We start from the raw sequence: 14,559 nt of genomic DNA on the forward strand, positions 1-14,559 counted from the left end.
CTGTATTCTATATTTACAATCAGGTTAGGCCACCGAGCAACACACACAGGCAGCAGATCTGTATTCTATATTTACAATCAGGTTAGGCCACCGAGCAACACACACAGGCAGCAGATCTGTATTCTATATTTACAATCAGGTTAGGCCACCGAGCAACACACACAGGCAGCAGATCTGTATTCTATATTTACAATCAGGTTAGGTCACCGAGCAACACACACAGGCAGCAGATCTGTATTCTATATTTACAATCAGGTTAGGCCACCGAGCAACACACATCAGACAGCAGATCTGTATTCTATATTTACAATCAGGTTAGGCCACCGAGCAACACACATCAGACAGCAGATCTGTATTCTATATTTACAATCAGGTTAGGCCACCGAGCAACACACATCAGACAGCAGATCTGTATTCTATATTTACAATCAGGTTAGGCCACCGAGCAACACACATCAGACAGCAGATCTGTATTCTATATTTACAATCAGGTTAGGCCACCGAGCAACATACATCAGACAGCAGATCTGTATTCTATATTTACAATCAGGTTAGGCCACCGAGCAACATACATCAGACAGGAGCACAAGGTGGTACAAGAACACAGTAAGCTTTTCTGATCTGCATGGATTAACATGTTGTGACATATTAGCTGAGTAGCTCAGCGGTCTAAGGCACTGCATCTCAGTGCTAGAGCCATCAATACAGACCCTGGTTCGATTCTAGGCTGTATCACAACCGGCCGTGATTGGGAGTCCCATAGGGTTGCGCACAATTGGCCCAGCGTCGTCTGAGTTAGGGTTTGCCCAGGGTAGGCTGTCATTGTAAATAATAATTGGTTCTTAACTGACTTGCTTAGTTAAATAAAGGTTAAATAAAAACATTTTAAAAAATATGCTGTAATGTTAACAAGGATTTGTTTATCATGTGCAGAAAATCAGTCTCTGTGTTGGAGTGGACAGGAGTTGGAAAACCTGGACAGAAGTTAGAAACCCTGGACAGGAGTTGGAAAAGCTGTCCTATCATGTTGCAGCCAGCAAATTCAATTGATTTAAACAAATGGCTCTCTCATAATCTCAATTTAACATCATGTTCAAGTTTGTTTTTTGTGATATGCAACAGATGTTATGGTACGGTGGGCTCGTATTATTAGCCTGGAATCCAAACTGATACTGGAGCATATCAGGTTATCATGCTATGGGGCTCTCCAGTGAAGCGTGAGAATAATGTTACAGTTTCCGTGATTTAAGAAGCTGCAATGCTGCCCCTCTGTGGTAGTCAGCGTTATTATCACTTCACGTTGCAAGTTATCTCTTCTTTATTTTCCAGAAGCACTGACATGGAGTCATTTTAAAGCCAATATCTTTCCATATCATGAAAGATATGTAGGATATGTAAGATATGTAATTAGGCATTGCAAGAGGAACACTATTATATTATTCTACCGTGTGGCCATTTGATATGAAACATATCAATAGTCTTGTCACAATATGCATTCATATTATTTTAGCTAATGAAATAATTTATAAAGCTTTGCCACAGATACCCACAATGTGATGAAATTATTATCTACATCAGTGATGGGCAACTTTAATTGGCGTGGGGGCCACAAACAAATATTAACTCATCATGAGGGTCTGCAGTGGCTCGCGGGTCTGTGTACCACACATGCAGTCAGAGTCGGCCCTACCCTTCCACAATTGCAATCAGTGGGTCAGGCGGCGCCCTAACTGTTCGATTCATATCGCGTGATTTCTGATGATTGTTCTCGATTATATCGACTGATTGGTTCTGTATGGGGTGACCCTTTTGGGAGCACTAAGCACAATTTGGTTGGGCCGCTAGTTGTCCACCCTGAACATGCAGTTTATCCCTTCTTATATGTGAAGCAACTGCTGCCAGAGAGTGGTGGGGCGAAAATCGTAGTTCTTGATTTTGACAAGGTTAGTGATATTCGGAATCCTTGGGACGTCCTTACCCTAATAAACCCTAACGCCAAGCATAACCCGTTGTCACGCCTGGTTCTCGACGAGGCTACCCTAACCCGAACTTTAACCATTCATACAGTTCAACTTCAATGGGGTAGGGACGTCCCAGAGATCTTGAAAGCACAGACCATTTTGAAAGCATGACGTGGAAAGGGGCGGAGATGTCAGTCAATGTGAAAATGCGATAGTCACAGCAAGTATCAGCACCAGTACTTCTGGAAGTTTCTTACATGGTGGCTAGCTAGCGACATTGTGAAAAGCGTATTTTGAGTAGCCACGATATCTCGGCTCATAAATTGATTTATTCAGCAGTGAGTGGAATATATTTATGTAACTCCATAGTTTAATAGGTCAAAAATCGTGGAGGGTCGGATTTGTAGCTAGCTTGCAGCTGTCAACTGGCTAGCCAGCTTCAAACACTACATTTCAGTGTGCTTGGTTGACGGCCTTTGATATAAGATTAACTGGTGAATTGACGATGTTTTTTTGAATATCAAGCGTTACTTGGCAGACACTCGTAATGGGTAAAGACTATTATAAAGTGTTGGGTATACAGAAAGGCGCCTCTGAGGACGAGATAAAGAAGGCGTATCGAAAGCAGGCCCTGCGATATCACCCTGATAAAAACAAGTCCACTGGAGCTGAGGATAAATTCAAAGAGATCGCCGAGGCCTATGATGTCCTCAGCGACGCAAAGAAAAAGGATATATATGACCGATATGGAGAAGAAGGTAACGCATCAACTTTTGGTTCCACACAGTGTGGTGCACTATTGTAATCTCAACTGTCTTGCGCAATCGACGTTGTCAGGTTTGCCAACTATGTAACGTTGGTAGCTGTATCAGCCGTGGCCGTTGTTTTTGACAACTTCTAGCTAACCTTATTATTTAAATGTTACTGTTTGTGTTTTTCTTTGAGTGTAGCCCTAGAAACTATTGTAGTTATTATATTGGAAGCAACTGAGCACCGGAAACAGTCAGAGGCACTACAATTATCTCGAGAACTTGCTGGAACTGTCCTGCTTATTCTGAGTTCAAACTGTCGGTGGGGCTAGTTTGTTCACATCACAACGTTAATTCCTTCATTCTGTCACGTCCGCTCATGGTTTGTGACACATTGCAGAACACCTTTTCAGAAACACTGCTCTGTCAGTGACCCCTGAAGAGACAGGTGGAAATGTAACATGCTTTAGCATTATTTATTTAGAGAGGTGGTATGTCTGGAAGTGTTGAAAGTGGGTTATGAATAAGTGATTCAAAGGGATTTAAAATAAACATTTTGATGTTTGTTCTTGTGTTCTAAAATAGCAATTTTGATGTTGTGTTCACTCTTACAGGCCTGAAGGGGCACACAGCCGGCGGGGGTGGTGGTCCCAATGGTCCCAACAACTACACCTTCCATGGAGATCCTCACGCCATGTTCACAGAGTTTTTTGGTGGCCGCAGCCCATTCGACCAGTTCTTCGCACGCAACGGGGACGATGACATGGACACTGATGACCCCTTTGCTGCATTTGGTATGGGAGGGATGCCGGGTGGAATGGGAGGGTTCCACCAACACCAGAGGTCCTTCAAATCCCGACCAGGGGGTCCCCACGGGGGCCGCGAGAAGAAGAAAGATTCTCCGGTGGTGCACGAGCTGAAGGTGAGCCTGGAGGAGGTGTTCTCCGGCTGCACCAAGAAGATGAAGATCTCCAGGAAGCGGCTGAATCCGGACGGCTGCAGCATGCGCAGCGAGGACAAGATCCTGACAGTGGACATCAAGCGAGGCTGGAAGGAAGGGACCAAGATCACCTTCCCCAGGGAGGGAGATGAGACACCCACTAACATTCCTGCTGACGTGGTGTTTGTGGTCAAAGACAAACCCCATCCTGTGTTCCGCCGGGATGGCTCCGATATCATCTACCCTGCTAGAGTGTCCCTCAGAGATGTGAGTGCTTGGTCTTTGTGATTTCTTAAACATTGTGTCAGTCATAGACGTAACCCACTAAACTCTTTCACTTGTGTTCTCTGTAATCATGGTAATGATATTTCTCTGCTGCTCTCAGGCAGGGTTGGGCGAAATGACCTAAAATTCATGTCAATTTGTTTTGTAACTTATGGGCGATTCACAATGTATATTTACATTTTTTTTTTCTCTCTAAATAAGCTTTGTTGCACCATTTAAATGTCAGTACACTGCATTTCAAACATTTTAAACAGTCAGGAATAATCTAATGAATTCATGGCTTGTAAAATTATACCTAGGCTAAATGTAAGCCTTCCACAACTCACTAATAATTATATTATAGCAGTTTAACTTGCTTTTTTGCAATAATCACTGATCTGGCTTTTAAGTCTGTCTGTATGAAAATGCCCTTTTTGTTATTTTTTTTAAACCAGAACCATACATATTGCACATCTACTAATAATGAGTAGTTAGCTAATCTTTATATTTAAAGCCATCTTGGATCTATTTACTTGCTAACAAGTTCGAAACAGTTGAACTGTTATGAACACACCCTCCTGTCAGTCGCCTACTGTTTGAACAAAATGCTAGCATGTCCACTTTGTGGCCTACCTACATGGATAAGAAGATGCTTTATTTCTCAGAATGAGAACAAGTTGCCAATACGTTATGGAAGTACTAGTATTTACTACCTCCTGTTGCAAGTCCCGTACTGTGTTTTTGAATGGGCTTCAAGCTTATATAATCACATTTATGAAAACAAGGGGTGTGTGTGTGTGTGTGTGTGTGTGTGTGTGTGTGTGTGTGTGTGTGTGTGTGTGTGTGTGTGAAAACAGGCCATGTCTGACTCTCCACAGTCCTATTAGGGTGATTTCTCCCCTTCTCAGCTGTCTCACAGCCTCTTGGTTTACACCAATTAGAGTGCACATTTGGACTCTGACCCAACCCACTCCAGGTCAGAGTGGCTATCGTTGTCGGCAGATGAAGACGCAAGTTTGGCTGCCGACCAAGTTGTGTGCTTATTTGAGTAAAATTGTGGGTACAATGCATCCAAGAAAACCACAAGTCCATCCTCTGTAAACTGAAGATTTCTGTGTGTGAGTACTATAGTGTGTGGTGGTGAAGATAAAAGTCCTAGACTAAGAAGCATTCGTACTGTTCTTGCAGAACAGCCTGTAGCAAGTCAGAACCAATTATCAGCATTACGTACTAGCGGGTAAGGGCGTTCATAGCCGACGGCTCCAGCTAGTTGTTTTTACAATATACACTAACGTTCAAAAGTTTGGGGTCACTTAGAAATTTCTTTGTTTTTGAAAGAAAAGCAAACAGTTTGGTGCATTAAAATAACATCAAATTGATGAGAAATATAGTGTAGACATTGTTAATGTTGTAAATGACTATTGTAGCTGGAAACGGCTGATTTAAAATTAAAAAATGAATATCTACATAGGTGTACAGAGGCCCATTATCAGCAACCATCACTCCTGTGTTCCAATGGCATGTTGTTAGCTAATCCAAGTTTTATAATTTTAAAAGGCTAATTTATCAGTAGTAAACCCTTTTGCAATTATGTTAGCACAGCTGAAAACTGTTGTTCTGATTAAAGAAGCAATAAAACTGTCCTTTAGCCTAGTTGAATATCTAGAGCATCAGCATTTGTGGGTTCTATTACAGGCTCAAAATGGCCAGAAACTTTCTTCTGAAACTCTTTAGTCTATTCTTGTTCTAAGAAATGAAGGCTATTCCATGTGAGAAATTGCCAAGAAATTGAAGATCTTGTACAACGCTGTGTGTACTACTCCCTTCACAGAACACCGCAAACTGGCCCTAACCAGAATAGGAGTGGGAGACCCCGTTGCACAACTGAGCAAGAGGGCAAGTAAATTAGTGTCTAGTTTGAGAAACAGACGCCTCACAAGTCTTCAATTGGCAGCTTCATTAAATAGTACCCACAAAACACCAGTTTCAACATCAACAGTGAAGAGGCGACTCTGGGATGCTGACCTTCTAGGCAGAGTTGCAAAGAAAAGGCCATTTTCAGACTGGCCAATAAAAATCAAAATATTAAGATGCAAAAGAACACACACTGGACAGAGAAACTCTGCCTAGAAGGCCATTATCCCAGTGTCGCCTCTTCACTGTTGACGTTGAGACTGGTGTTTTGTGGGTACTATTTAATGAAGCTGCCAGTTGTGAGGCTTACACACAGCAAAAGGGTTTTCTAATGATAAATTAGCCTTTTAAAATGATGAACTTGGATTAGCTAACATAATGTGCCATTGGAACACAGGAGTGATGGTGGCTGATAATGGGCCTCTGTGCGCCTATGTGGATATTCCATTTAAAAAAATCAGCCGTTTCCAGCTACAATAGTCATTTACAACATAAACAATGTCTACACTGTATTTCTGATCAATTTGATGTTATTTTAATGGCTAAAAAAATATGGTTTTCTTTAAAAAAGGACATTTCTAAGTATCCCAAACTTTTGAATGGTTTTAGAAGGGTCTGCTCTGTGCTAAATTTTGGGAGTTGAGACACAAAAAAAAAAGGGTATCGTTAGAAAGGTTAAGTTCTCTTACAATAAAATGTCTCAATGTGTTTCAGGGTCCATCTCATCCATTCTGTTGGACCAAACCTCAAATATCGAGTTGAAACTGTTGTCAGAGGAAGAAGTGATCTTTCGTCTTTGTTGTTTTGAGAGAGAGAGAGAGAGAGAGAGAGATGCACGCACGAAGGAGACGAGACCGAAAAAACAAAGTAATGAGAACAAGCGGACATAAACGCTCATAAAAACAAAAATATTACGATACAGGCATTTGGAACATCGCGCTAAAACATAATGTCAAATTAATTCGATATATCACCCAGCCCAACTCCCAGGCCTTGTACTCTTTAACAAAAAATATAACACACCTAATTGTGACAATCTGTATTTCTCTCTCCCATCAGGCACTGTGTGGATGCACGGTCAGCGCTCCCACTCTGGACGGCAGGACTGTGACTGTGACCTCCAGAGACGTGGTCAAACCTGGGATGAAGAAGCGTATCGTGGGAGAGGGACTACCCCTGTCCAAGTACCCAGAGAAGAGGGGGGACATGGTGCTTGAGTTTGTAGTGAAATTCCCTGAGAATTTGGGGCAGAGTGCCCGCGATGCACTGACTCAGATTCTTCCTCCTTGAATAACTAAGTGGCTTTTGAAGACACCTAACAAACACGAAGACAGACAGTCGTCTTTCTCCATTACAGTTGTCCTTACCCTAGGCCAAAGAACATAATAGTTGTTTGGGAATTATACTTGTTTATTTTGATCCAACCTTTGATCCAAATTATAATTCAGTTATATATTTAACCACCATGAGATATTGACAGAGTAAGATGTTGGTCTCTGTTCTGATGTTAGCTGTTCTGTTTGGTTCATAATTTTTTCCTGTTTAATATTATTAAAACATTTAGATTTTATTACCTACATGTCCTATTGACAGTATTCCATTTCCCATTGGAAGGGAAAATAAATACATTTCTGGGGGGACCCAGTGCTAGACATTGGATAATAATGTTTGCGCATAGGGCAGGAGTTGGTTTGGCCCTGTAGAGATGACTGGTGCTGGTTGTTATAAGGTCCGAGGGATACGTAGAGTTGAAGATGCCTGTGGCAAACAGAGCACTGACGTGGAATTTGTGTGGTATCCAGTTGATTTGATAGTGCTTCCAGAATATTTGTTGCAGGCAACTTATCAACTATATCTCTCAGGAGCAGTGACACACACCTGAATGTAGATATACTTATAAATACAATGCATACAGTGCCATCTGAAAATATTCAGACCCCTCAACTTTTTCCACATTTAGTTACGTTACAGCCTAATTCTAAAATTGATTAAAGTTGTTTTTTCTTTTTCGTCTCAATCTACACACAATACACCATAATGACAAAGCAAAAGCAGGTTTTTAGACATGTTTTAGAATTTTTAAAAACATCACATTTACATAAGTGTTGTGACCCTTTTCTCAGTACTTTGTTGAAGCACATTTGGCAGCAACTACAGCCTTGAGTGTTGGGTATGATGCTACGAGCTTGGCACACCTGTATTTGGGCAGTTTCTCCCATTCTTCTCTGCAGATCCTCTCTGGCTCTATCAGGTTGGATGGCGTTGTTGCACAGCTATTTTTCAGTTCTCTCGAGATGTTTGATCGGGTTCAAATCTGGGCTCTGGCTGGGCCACTCAAGGACATTCAGAGACTTGTTCCGAAGCCACTCCTACGTTGTCTTGGCTTTGTGCTTAGGGTTGTTGTCCTGTTGTAAGAAGGACAACCCCTTCGCCCCAGTCTGAGGTCCTGAGTGCTCTGGAGCAGGTTTTCATCAAGGATCTCTACTTTGCTCTGTTCATCTGTGCCTCGAGCCTGACTAGTCTCCCAGTCCCTGCCGCTGAAAAACATCCCCACAGCATGTTGATGCTGTCACCACCATGCTTCACCAAAGGGATGGTGCCAGGTTTCCTCCAGATGTGACGCTTGGCATTCAGGCCAAAGAGTTCAATTTTGGTTTCATCAGACCAGAGAATCTTGTTTTTCATGGTCAGAGTCTTTAGGTGCCTTTTGGCAAACTCCAAGCGGGCTGTCATGTGCCTTTTATTGAGGAGTGGCTTCTGTCTGGCCACTCTACCATAAAGGCCTGATTTGGTGGAGTGCTGCAGGGATGGTTGTCTTTCTGGAAGGTTCTCCCATCTCCACTTAGTAACTCTAGAGCTCTGTCAGGGTGACCATCGGGTTCTTGGTCACCTCCCTGACCAAGGCCCTTTTCCTCCGATTGCTCAGTTTGGCTGGGCGGCCAGCTCTTGGAACAGTCTCGGTGGTTCCACACTTTTCATTTAAGAATGATGGAGGGCACTGTGTTCTTGGGGACCCTTTTTGGTACCCTTCCACAGATCTGGGGAATTGACGCAATCCTGTCTCGGAGCTCTATGGACAATTTCTTCAACCTCATGGCTTGGTTTTTGCTGTGACGTGCACTGCCAACTGTGTAACCTTTTTTATAGACAGTTATGTGCCTTTCCAAATCTAATCAATTTAATTTACCACAGGTGGACTCCAAGTTGTAGACACATCTCAAGGTTGATAAATGGAAACAAGATGCACCTGAGCTCAATTTCGAGTCTCATAAAAGGGTCTGAATACTTATGTAAATAAGGTATTTCTGTTTTCTAGGTATTACATTTGGTACCATTAAAAAATAAAAACTGATTTTGCATTGTCATTATGGGGTATTGTGTGTAAATTGCTGAGGATTTTTTATTTAATCCATTTTAGAATAAGACCAACATAACAACATTTGGAAAATGTCCAGGGGTCTGAATATATCTTTGGTGTTACTGCTATTATTTTGCAGTGAGGTATGCAAGAGATTCTGAAACTGAGTTATGTTGGGGAACTAGAACAAATAGAATTCAGAAAATTCTTTCAGCTTAAATGGGAGGGGCAAAACTGGGGATTCTTGAGCACAACTTGCAAATCATGTTCAAACTAACCCAGAGAATGAGGTATGAATAAATGTTTTTAGGAATTAACTCTAGGCAACTCCCTACAGATTCCACATACTTGATACACTACATGGCCAAAAGTGAGTGGACAACCCTTCAAATGAGTGGATTTGGCTATTTCAGGCACACTTATTGCTGACAGGTGTATAAACTCAAGCACACAGCTATGCAGTCTCAATAGACAAACATTGGCAGTAGAATGGCCCATACTGAAGAGCTCAGTGACATTCAATGTGGCATCGTCATAGGATGCCAACTTTCCAACAAGTCAGTTTGTCAAATTTCTGCCCTGCTAGAGCTGCCCCAGTCAACTGTAAGTGCTTTTATTGTAAAGTGGAAACATCTAGGAGCAACAACCGCTCAACCCCGAAGTGGTAGGCCACACAAGCTCACAACAGGGCCACTGAAGCAGGTTGCAATACTCACTACTGAGTTTCAAACGGCCTCTGGAAGCAAAGTCAGTCCAATAACTGTTCATCGAGAGCTTCATGAAATGGGTTTCCATGGCCGAGCAGCCGCACGCACACAAGATCACCATGGGCAATGCCAAGCATCAGCTGGAGTGGTGTAAAGCTCACCGCCATTGGACTCTGGAGCAGTGGAAACATGCTTCACCATCTGGCAGTCCGATGGACAATCTGGGTTTGGCGAAGGCCAAGAGAACGCTACCTGCCCGACTGCATAGTGCCAACTGTAAACTTTGGTGGAGGAGGAATAATGGTCTAGGGCTGTTTTTCATGGTTCGGGCTAGGCCCCTTAGTTCCATTGAAGGGAAATCTTGACGCTACAGCAGACAATGACATTCTAGGTGATTCTGTGCTTCCAATTCTGTGGCAACAGTTTGGGGAAGGCCCTTTTCTGTTCCAGCATGACAATGCCCCTGTGCACAAAGCAAGGTCCATACAGAAATGGTTTGTTGAGATCAGTGTGGAATAACTTGACTGGCCTGCATAGAGCCCTGTCCTCAACTCTATTGAACACCTTTGGTATGAATTGGCACGCCGACCGAGGTCTAATCGCCCAACACCGGTGGCCGACCTCACTAATGCTCTTGTGAATGCTGCGGGAACTTGCTTCCAATGTTCCAACATCTGGTGGAAAGCCTTCCCAGAAGAGTGGAGGCTGTTATAGCAGCAAAGGGAGGGACCAAGTCTATATTAATGCCCATGATTTTGGAATAAGATGTTTATCAAGCAGGTGTCCATATACTTTTGGCCATGCAGTGTAGCTTCTCCAGTTGAATAGATTTTAGTTATTCAAGGGCGCGTTATCTATTTTGTGCAAAATGTTACGTCACGCATGCGAGATTGACCTTGTGTGTGTGTGTGTGTGTGTATATAGACAAACATGCACCATCTTATTGTGAAATACTATAAGAAGATGGTGTGATGTGTTTTGACCTCTGTAGGACCCCTTACATTTAGCTTGAGGATCACTATTGTTGTAAGTATAATGGACTTGTATGCCCATTCTCCAGTGAAACTTGTAGGTGTGTTTACTCTGCAGTGACACTCTAGAAGCTATTCAAAACAGCAGTGCATTTTAGCTGTTTAAATTCTCTCTTTAACTCTGTTAAAGCTGTGAAACTAATATCTACTGCTACTTCGGAACCTCTATGCAAACCATTCCTGTTAGGATAATCTTCATCCTTTTTATTTTGTCATATCCTGTACTTCTTACACACTGCAGAGCAAACAATGACTTGTCTAATATGGCTGCGTTTAGTCGGGCCCCAATTCTGAGATTTTTTTCCCACTAAATTGTATTTTGACCAATCAGATCAGCTCTGAAAAAGATCTGCTGCGAAAAGATCGGATGTGATCGGTCAAAACACCAAATTAGTGAGAAAAAGATCAGAAGTGGGCTGCCTGTGTGAACGCAGCCTAAAGTATGTAGTGAACTGATTTTTGAAACAATTGTTTGAGATAAAGCAAGCCTAAGCATCTGGTAAATAAATCATTCCAAAAATGACAGTTGACAAACTAAAATAGCCAAGTAGTGAGTCAGTTGTATTGTTAAAATATGTCTGAATTATTTGAATAATGTTACATTTTCAAGTACTTGAAATACATATTTTAACCTGGGGTGCATTCATTACGCTGATTCTGTTGCACAAAAGTTCTACGCCAAATGGAAAATGTTTTGTAACATTGTTTTTATTGGACAAATTCAGGTAGGTCCTGCATCGTTTCATGCTGTTTGGTTCTCAAACGCTAAATGGTTTCCGTTGCGAAATGTAATGAATTTGATTGATTGTCATTGAGGTTGTAATGATCAGTCAACACTTACCCATCTATCATTCCACTCCAAGTAGAGTTCCACTATTAATTTGAACAGATAAATGTGGTTTAACATGAATGTAGAGATGTGTAATCTCGGTTTAACTTTTTTGCTAAAAAATATTTGCTTTATTTGCAAATGTTTTCCTTTGATGGAAAAGTTTAAATAGTTTTTATAAAATTTGCAGACATTCTGTATTATTATTATTATTATTATTATTATTATTATTAGGCACCCAGAATTGTATTTGAGAAATAGGTGTTAGCAATCTGCTTTTAAATTGTATGAAACTGAACATTTTATTTTATTTGTCCTATCCTTTGAACAAATGAGGTCCCCTTGGCATTTTGTGGTATTTTAGTTGTTGCAAAGACTGGCAAACTTGTAAATATCAAATAAAATTGTACAAAATGATGTAGTTCTGTCTTATTTAGCCCCATCAAAGTAACTGAGTGGATTTAGTTCTGCTCCACATGGAGCGCGAACCAGCTACTTTTTGCTTTCCTGCACACTGACTCGGTATCAAATTGTATTGGTCACCCCCTGTATATAGCCTCGTTATTGTGTTACTTTTTATTTATTTTTTTACTTTAGTTTATTTGCACTGTTGGTTTAAGGGTTTGTAAGTCCACACTTGTGGTAGTCGGCGCATCGGGGCGGCAGCGTAGCCTGTCAAATCGCAGGGCATGTTGTCCGGTCCTCTGGCAGTCTCTATTGGGGTGCCACAGGGTTCAATTCTCGGGCCGACTCTTTTCTCTGTATATATCAATGATGTTGCTCTTGCTGCGGGCGAGTCCCTGATCCACCTCTACGCAGACGACACCATTCTGTATACTTCTGGCCTTTCCTTGGACACTGTGCTATCTAAGCTTGAAACGAGCTTCAATGCCATACAACACTCCTTCCGTGGCCTCCAACTGCTCTTAAACGCTAGTAAAACCAAATGCATGCTTTTCAACCGTTCGCTGCCTGCACCCGCACGCCAGACTAGCATCACCACCCTGGATGGTTCCAACCTAGAATATGGGGCGGCAGGGTAGCCTAGTGGTTAGAGCATTGGACTAGTAACTGGAAGGTTGCAAGTTCAAACCCCCGAGCTGACAAGGTACAAATCTGTCGTTCTGCCCCTGAACCGGCAGTTTACCCACTGTTCCTAGGCCGTCATTGAAAATAAGAATTTGTTCTTAACTGACTTGCCTAGTTAAATAAAGGTAAAATAAAAAATGTGGACATCTATACGTGTCTGGCTAGACTGTAAATTCATATCAAACATCTCCAATCTAAAATCAAATCTAGAGTCGGCTTTTTTTCAACAAAGCCTCACTCACGCCGCCAAACTTACCCTAGTAAAACTGACAATCCACGACTTCGGCGATGTCATCTACAAAATAGCTTCCAATACTCTACTCAGCAAACTGGATGCAGTTTTATCACAGTGCCATCCGTTTTGTTACTAAAGCACCTTATACCACCCACCACTGCGACCTGTATGCTCTAGTCGGCTGGCCCTCGCTACATATTTGTCGCCAGACCCACTGGCTCCAGGTCATCTACAAGTCCATGCTAGGTAAAGCTCTGCCTTATCTCAGTTCACTGGTCACGATGGCAATACCCATCCCTAAAGCAAACACCTAATTTGGCCGCCTTTCGTTCCAGTTCTCTGCTGCCTGTGACTGGAACGAATTGCTAAAATCGCTGAAGTTGGAGACTTATCTCCCTCACCAACTTCAAACATCTGCTATCTGAGCAGCTAACTGATCGCTGCAGCTGTACATAGTCCATCGGTAAATAGCCCACCCAATTTACCTACCTCATCTCCATACTGTTTATACAGTGCCTTGAGAAAGTATTCGGCCCCCTTGAACTTTGCGACCTTTTGCCACATTTCAGGCTTCAAACATAAAGATATAAAACTTAATTTTTTTGTGAAGAATCAACAACAAGTGGGACACAATCATGAAGTGGAACGACATTTATTGGATATTTCAAACTTTTTTAACAAATCAAAAACTGAAAAATTGGGCGTGCAAAATTATTCAGCCCCCTTAAGTTAATACTTTGTAGCGCCACCTTTTGCTGCGATTACAGCTGTAAGTCGCTTGGGGTATGTCTCTATCAGTTTTGCACATCGAGAGACTGAATTTTTTTCCCATTCCTCCTTGCAAAACAGCTCGAGCTCAGTGTGGTTGGATGGAGAGCATTTGTGAACAGCAGTTTTCAGTTCTTTCCACAGATTCTCGATTGGATTCAAGGTCTGGACTTTGACTTGGCCATTCTAACACCTGGATATGTTTATTTTTGAACCATTCCATTGTAGATTTTGCTTTATGTTTTGGATCATTGTCTTGTTGGAAGACAAATCTCCGTCCCAGTTTCAGGTCTTTTGCAGACTCCATCAGGTTTTCTTCCAGAATGGTCCTGTATTTGGCTCCATCCATCTTCCCATCAATTTTAACCATCTTCCCTGTCCCTGCTGAAGAAAAGCAGGCCCAAACCATGATGCTGCCACCACCATGTTTGACAGTGGGGATGGTGTGTTCAGGGTGATGAGCTGTGTTGCTTTTATGCCAAACATAACGTTTTGCATTGTTGCCAAAAAGTTCAATTTTGGTTTCATCTGCCCAGAACACCTTCTTCCACATGTTTGGTGTGTCTCCCAGGTGGCTTGTGGCAAACTTTAAACGACACTTTTTATGGATATCTTTAAGAAATGGCTTTCTTCTTGCCACTCTTCCATAAAGGCCAGATTTGTGCAATGTACGACTGATCGTTGTCCTATGGACAGAGTCTCCCAGCTCAGCTG

The 14,559-nt window shown here is 42.1% G+C and overlaps 1 protein-coding gene across 2 annotated transcripts; it reads left to right on the forward strand.

Moving 5' to 3' along the window:
- Positions 1 to 2,158: 2,158 nt before the first annotated feature.
- Positions 2,159 to 12,167, forward strand: LOC139421535 (dnaJ homolog subfamily B member 1-like). Of its 2 annotated transcripts, XR_011635642.1 has the most exons (4): positions 2,159 to 2,719; positions 3,325 to 3,917; positions 6,888 to 7,742; positions 9,284 to 12,167. XR_011635642.1 is itself a non-coding variant. In XM_071172520.1 (3 exons), the coding sequence occupies exons 1-3, from the start codon at positions 2,509 to 2,511 to the stop codon at positions 7,116 to 7,118; spliced, it is 1,035 nt and encodes a 344-aa protein (XP_071028621.1). In that variant the 5' UTR covers positions 2,159 to 2,508; the 3' UTR covers positions 7,119 to 12,167. The 2 variants fall into 2 exon arrangements, 1 of the variants encoding a protein (XP_071028621.1); XM_071172520.1 differs by having other exon boundaries at positions 6,888 to 12,167.
- The last annotated feature ends 2,392 nt before the right edge of the window (positions 12,168 to 14,559 follow it).

Source organism: Oncorhynchus clarkii, chromosome 12 (assembly GCF_045791955.1).
Source record: "Oncorhynchus clarkii lewisi isolate Uvic-CL-2024 chromosome 12, UVic_Ocla_1.0, whole genome shotgun sequence".
Lineage (NCBI taxonomy): Eukaryota > Metazoa > Chordata > Actinopteri > Salmoniformes > Salmonidae > Oncorhynchus > Oncorhynchus clarkii.

What these genes read in the sequence shown, in the direction of transcription:
- LOC139421535 (XM_071172520.1), top strand. Translation starts at nt 2,509, where the DNA reads ATGGGTAAAGACTATTATAAAGTGTTGGGTATACAGAAAGGCGCCTCT. An exon ending in TGACCGATATGGAGAAGAAG is followed by an intron (nt 2,720 to 3,324) that starts GTAACGCATCAA and finishes TCACTCTTACAG; the next exon opens with GCCTGAAGGGGCACACAGCC. An exon ending in CTAGAGTGTCCCTCAGAGAT is followed by an intron (nt 3,918 to 6,887) that starts GTGAGTGCTTGG and finishes CTCTCCCATCAG; the next exon opens with GCACTGTGTGGATGCACGGT.